At 41.3% G+C, this 7,035-nt stretch overlaps 1 protein-coding gene across 1 annotated transcript in view; it reads left to right on the forward strand.

Moving 5' to 3' along the window:
- Positions 1-3,954, forward strand: part of LOC101848099 (pantetheinase) — a gene marked incomplete in the record, with an annotated part of 7,922 nt that extends 3,968 nt beyond the window's left edge. The window contains 2 exon segments of the mRNA XM_013079443.2: positions 1-1,250; positions 2,008-3,954. Coding sequence (XP_012934897.1) covers positions 1-1,250; positions 2,008-2,157 — 1,400 coding nt within the window.
- Positions 3,955-7,035: the final 3,081 nt, after the last annotated feature.

Consider the following 7,035-nt stretch of genomic DNA (forward strand, 5'->3'; position numbering starts at 1 on the left):
CACAAATCCTCGTGTTCCCAGAAGACGGTCTCTACGGCTATGAGTTCACCCGTGACACCATCTACCCGTACCTGGAGGCAATCCCTGACCCTGACTCAGTCACGTGGTCACCTTGCAGTGACCCTGAGCGCTTCCCCGAAACCCAGGTCCTGAGATGGTTGAGCTGTCTGGCCCAGAACAACTCCCTGTATCTCGTGGCAAACATGGGAGATAAAGTCTCCTGCGAGCCAGACATCGACTCCAAATGCCCGTCGGACAAACGATACCAGTATAACACAGCTGTCGCTTTCGGCCCCGACGGCAAGCTCTTGGCCAAGTATCACAAGTACAATTTATTTTACGAATCGCAGTTCAACAAGCCCAAGCCGGAAGTCAAGTATTTTGACACGCCTTTCGGCCGCTTCGGTTTTCTCATCTGCTTCGATATTCTGTTCGAAGAGCCAGCGGTACCCATGGTAACTAGCCATGGTATCAAAAACATCGTGTTTCCAACTGCTTGGATGGACGCTCTTCCTCTTCTTTCCGCCATTGGCTACCACTCGTCTTTTGCGAGAGGTTTCAGGGTGAACGTTTTGGCAGCAAATATACACCGGCCTGCATATCGCTTCCAAGGTAGCGGTCTCTACACGCCAGAGGGCATGAAGGAATTCTACTACAACAGAACAAACACCCCAGAGCCAAGACTCCTTGTAGCGGACCTAAAAGTCTTGTCGGAAACGCCAAGCAACTCCACATCTGAAAAACGCCACAACTCTGTCCGTGACGAAAAATGTATTCCGAGAGAATTCATCGATGAACTCAGCATTCCACCACACTTCCACTCTGAACAAGACGAGCAGCGAAACCAAAGATTAGCCAAAATCGATCCGCAACACCACATCGCAAGAACCAAAGATTTTTTTGTTAAAACCGCTAGGACCTCTGTCAGCGAACTCCGGGCCAAGCCTTTCAACAACAAAGGCTACACGTTCTTACCTCTGGACAGCGTCTTCCCATTCGCCACAACCTGTCAGGGTCAAGTCTGCTGTTACTTGACCTACGAACTGACCAACAAGTCCAGCTCGGAGTTATTCGTCCTTGGCGCGTTTGACGGCGTGTTTCACGGCAAGTACTACTTCCAGACCTGTGCTGTACTCCGCTGTCCCACGACCAACCACAGCACCTGCGGCTCCTACACCTTTGACTCGGACACCGGCTTCCGGAGACTGGAGCTCACGGCTGAGGTTCAAACCCCATTCGTCCTGCCTCAGGTAAGGCAATACTTACTTTACTTACTTTTACTTTGTACTTCCCCTGTATCCTTAGAATGTCGAGGGGAGGTGCAGGTTTCGGTTCTGTGCTAGGTGTGTAGTGTATTGCGTCAGAGATAGGTATGTTATGCTGTTCCAGTTCCTTTTTAATCCCCTCCAGCCAGGTCTTTCTTGGTTTGAAGCCGGATTCGTGGGTGTTGTAAGCTCTAGCCGCTTGTTTCTGGGGCATTCTGGTCAATGTCCAAACCATTTGACTCTTTGGCGCTCTATGAATTTCATTACTGGTGGTAAGGCAGTAGGTGGTTTAAAAGTGTCTATAGATGTGTTGGTAGATGTTGTTTTGGTGGTGGCCCACCCATTTCTTTTCTTAAGTCTTCGGAATTGATTAGATTTTATATACGTCATACTGTAAATTTGTTACTTTAACTCACACTGTCTCTCAAACCTCGTCCCCAAACCTCGTTCTCAACCCCAGATTTCATGTTATTTGCATCTGCTAGTTTTTAATCTTTAAACCCCCCCCCCCACACACACACACACACACACACACACACACACACACACACACACACACACACACACACACACACACACAAACACAAATCCAAACACACACACACACACACACACAAACACAAATCCAAACACACACACACACACACACACACGCACAATGACACAGTCCCTCCTTTTCCGGTGTCGACTATATATATGACATCTCACTAACCCACTCCCCTTTTCCCTTCTGTGACACCAGGCGGTCTTGTCTGACGGCGGTCAGTTACAACTCGCCCCTGCTGACCAGTGGGGCTTCCACCACCGCATGACACTCAAGTTTGAGCCTGGGCTGACCAAACCCCTCATAGAGGCCGCCATCATTGGCCGTGACTACGAGAGAGACCTATGATTGGTTGGCTGGAAGCTTCACAATAGATCACCGATGATTGGCTGGATTTCCGTGAATTAAACCCTTTGTTTGGCTGAATATCTGCGGCATAGTTCACTGATTGGCCGAAATGTTTGACAGAAATTGATTCGTAAAACTCATTACCAGGCACCGATAATATCATGTTCGAGTTTGAGACCCCTGATCGATGAATCCATATATTTTTTAAAATTATTATTCCATATGATGAAGTCCCCAAAGACGATTTTGAACCTCATCCGGCAGACCCAAAGCCTGGCAACCTGCAGTGTGTCTTTTCTCTCTATTGCCTGCCAGGATAATGTCTCATTTGTTAATTGTTCATGTTTCATTCCACAAATTCCCATACAGGCTCCTGATTGATCGGCTGTCAGTGTTAGAGATCCGTGCAAGACCAGATTTTTAAAAAAAAAATGTTATTGTTATACATTTAAACTTGAACAAAAGAAAGGTGAAATTTTTTGATTGCGTAAAAAAATCCAGTTCTTCCAGACTTGACGATTGTCCTATCAAGTGAGTAATACCAAGCAGTTTTAAAAAGGTTTTGGTATAAAAATTACATTTTGATGCCCCAGTTAGTGTTTACAGTACCAACATTTTTTAAAAATGGAAATTTAGATTTTTTTCTCGTCCATGTGCGGATTTTTTTCTATTCTTTGTTTCTATTAATGAAATTCAGGTCTTTATCAAAAGCCGCAACAAGTTATTGATCATTGTCAGTCAAGAAAGATGGTAGGTTTAACTCAGCTTGAGAGAAATCGGACCTTTGGCACCCTCCACGCGTTTCTGTTGTAGCCTGGACGTTCAACTTTAACAGAAGAACTGACATTGAATGTCCTGGCCACAGCAGAAACGCTAGAAGAAGCACGCCGATGCCTCGATTTCTCTGATGAGGTAAGCCTACTTTATTTCTTGGGTGACAATGAGCATATTATGTTCTTGTGGTTTTTGATAAATAAAGACCTAAACTTTATCCCGACCCCCCCCCCCCCCAAAAAAAAAAGAAAAAATCTCCCACGCGATCAGGGATAAATGACAATTTTCTTCTTTTTTAAAAATGTTTGACTTACTTTTTTAGAGACTTAGTAATATACATTACTCGTGTGAAAGGAAAAGATGTTTAGATGCAATCGAAAGGTGATACAGTCAAACCCCGTTATACCGCCACCTTTTGGACATGATTCTGCAGTGCGATCCGAGTTTAAAAAGTGACTTTTGCACATGTATTCAGACCCAAGAGTCTTCTTTCTCTCTAGCTCTGTGTCTTTCTCGTAGGAGAAAGATTATCAAGTAGCCAACCAGAGGGTGTTGTGCGCTGTGGGTAGTATGTATCTCTGGTGGTCCGTAAAGTTCGCTGAGGGTATGGTGGAACAAATGTACATTGGTTGATTAAATGACCGTACCACTCAGACAGTTGGCGGATGGCGGTGTGAAGACGTAAATACTATGTTTACGTAAGCACCCCTTTTCGTACATTGGTAAAACCTGGCAGTTAGTGGGCTGGCGGTAAACGGAGAGCGGTACAACGAGGTTTGACTACTTTTTTTTTTAGCAATAGCACCAGTATATAATGACTGAACCTCTATGTAAGGAATACTCCGATTTCATCTCAATGCCGGACATTGTTGATTGGTTGCATTAATATTACCTCAATCATTTAGTAAAATCTCATAAGGCTCATCATTCTGCTCCTGTCGTTTTGTTTTCTTCTTTTGTTCTGCTTCATGGTGGTGGTCAAATAATATAATATATTCCAAAGTCAAAGCCATCGAAAAAAAATCGAGTTTCTTTTCTTTGTGTGTATTTGTTTATTTTTTGTTTGTTTGTTTGTTTCTTTTGTTTCATTGGGGGGGGGGGGGGGGGGGTCCTTTTTATTTTTTTAATTTTTTCGGGGAGGGGGGGGGGTGATGTTGAGGAGTCTTGAAGGTGTCGTTTCACTTATAAAGTTATATTGAGAGTTTAGGAATGGGGTGTGTTGTCGGTTAAAATGGTATCAGTATCAGTATCAGTATCATTATCATTATCAGTATCAGTATCAGTATCAGTATCAGTATCAGTATCATTCATACATGATATTGATGCGCCTGACCTTGGTTTTACTCTCCAACAGAAGGTTTTGGATTGTCCAAGAAGTTTTCAAGGTTCTATCACTACCTTAGCTCACTAATTTTAATACCTGGAATGGATGTTCAATGGATTGATCGAAACTGCAATTTCAACGGCACTATCTAATTTTAGTCCTGTTAGCACCAAAAACAGATGTTACATATGATTATAACAATCAACAGCCTGTCCAACTATTAACTTAAAGGACGGAAAAGCATAAAGATCTTGATCTAAAATTCTTTACAAAAATATATAATAAAAATGTTAGATCTACCTTTTCACAATTTTATAGCTATATAATATAAATAATAAGGTTTATACTCAACCAAACCTATTTTATAAATACAATCTGATTAGTAGGCCTATCGTCTTTGGGGTCGGGGGAAAGTTTTAACATATATGTGCATAGAAATAGATAAGACATTTTAGACCTTCCTTGAGGGTACCAAAATAGTAAAATATTTGTTGCATGCCACGTAAAGGGGAGTTTCTTCTCTTTCAAGAATATGTGAGGCAGCGTGGTGGAATCAGGTTCTCGTCAAAATAAACAAAGTGAAGAAACATGCATTTTTCTGCAGGTTTGTGAATTTTCATCAAATTTTTGTTTTTTGACTCAACACCTTTCATGCAATTTAAAGAACTCATTCATGTGTGGATTTTTCTGAAAACCGTTGATTAAAGGCGCAAAAAAAAAGAAGAAAATTTTCAGTTACCGCTGACTCTTAAGCTAAGGATTTATAACAAATCGTTGGCGGCCGTTTCTCACTAATTTTACCTCTGAAAACAGGTGACCACCACGTCCTTCTTTGCCAAATATCTCGACTTATATTCAAGATAAATGGATTTTTTTTCACCCAAATAAAGACAAGTGAACAGGCTTTAATATGATTTCAATAACTCTATATGCCCAAAAATTGACGAGAGCCTGATTCCACCACGCTGCCTCACCACATATTATTTTGTGCGTTAAGTGCGTGCGTCTAATTTTCCAACATCTGTAGACAACTTTGCCTCATCGTATAAAATATTTTTTTAAAGACTAGTTGTTGTTGTTTTTTTCTGGGCGCAAGCTGCAGTAGGGTGTTGTGAGGTTTATTCTGTTTCTGCTGGTCCCAAATTTTAGTCTAAATGGATAATATAAATTATCAATAATTTGTAACATTGTGTATCACGTGAGAGAAAGGAATTCCGTTGTTTTCGGTATCAAGTAATTCCAAAAATTCTTTGGCAAAGTTATCTGCCAAACGAAGCTGTCGTTTTGCCAGATCGGTGAAAAAACGTAGTTTCATTCGGAGGGTTTTTAAAGGGGTTTTTTTTTTTTGTTTGTTTGTTTTTTTAAAGAATTAACGTGCCAGTTGAGTATAAGTATGAGTTTTACGACACTTGTGACACGATAAGGACGTACTATAAGTGCCGACGATTAGAGGTGTTACAAGAGTAACAAACACACAGAAAGAGGAGAGATAGGACGGCAAATTATACGTACCGCACCAGAGCACCCACTAACCACCCGCAATCGTGTCAAGAGATGTCACAGCTCTCCAAATACTAGATTGAACAGGAGAGTTATAACGAATCACGACGGAAGATTTAGCTTCTTTTCTTTCGAGATCTATTATTTCAAGGACGCTTCTGAATGAGGTTTTCTAAATTCTAAAACGTAAACTGTGTGGCTTTACAATTCATTAAATAATATTATGGTATTGATACTTTTACATTTTACTTTTCATCATTTTGCTGTACTACAGCCTGTAGTGAAAGTTGCGTGGTGTGTGGGCGATTATGCTTGTTTGTCTGTTTTAGTGTTTTACTGCACTTTCAACACAATACGGTCATATAATATGTGCCGAAGATTAGAGGTGTTACAAGACAGCAACAAACACAAAAAGGAGAGATAAGGACGATAGGTGTTTTATTGGAAAGAAGAAGCAAACCACACCAGAGCACCCGCCAACCACACACATACAATGTTCAATATAGGAGGAATTTGTTGCGTTGTTTTTTGTCACGGATACAGACGGGGAAAAATACGTTCCGTTCCGTTGCTTTCCGTGGTCTGTGGGCGGGTACCCAGAGATTTCTTTCATAACACGTGGATGGTTGGCGGGTGCTCCTGTGTGGTTTGCTTCTTCTTTTCTATCAAACATCTATCCTCCTTATCTCCCCTTCTTCTTTTTTATGTTTGTTACTCTCTTGTAACACCTCTAATCTAATCTTTTGGCGCTCTTATGACCTTGAGCAGTTGCGAGCGCCGTAAAACCTCTACTAAAACTAACTTTCATAAACACTCACGACCTTGTTCTCTGACGTAACCCCAGTTCTTCATGGAGCTCACCATTGTCCATTCCACTCAAATCAGAACCAGAAGAAGGGAAAGAAGGGAAAGGTAGAGTAGATAATCAACAACAGTGAGACGAGTGTTTTATTCTTCATTGTCTACGCCCATGGTGTGCACCAGCACAGCTAGCTCTAAGTCTTTATGCAGAGCCAAGAGCAGCTGCGGCCATGACAGTGCCCAATCTAAGATAAGGATACTTCAAATCTATGGCACAACCTCTCTGGCACAGTTTTGGGGGTCTTTTCTCTCTTTACTTCCTATACGTATCGTCCAAAAAGCTCTGTACGGTCAGCTTTGGACTCTTTTGTCTCTTCATGTAGACTATACATGTTATTATTATTATTATTATCATCATTATTATAATTATTATTATTATTATTATCATTATTATTATTATTATTATTCTGACAAGCGCT

This window comes from Aplysia californica, unplaced genomic scaffold (assembly GCF_000002075.1).
Source record: "Aplysia californica isolate F4 #8 unplaced genomic scaffold, AplCal3.0 scaffold00052, whole genome shotgun sequence".
In the NCBI taxonomy this organism is placed as follows: domain Eukaryota; kingdom Metazoa; phylum Mollusca; class Gastropoda; order Aplysiida; family Aplysiidae; genus Aplysia; species Aplysia californica.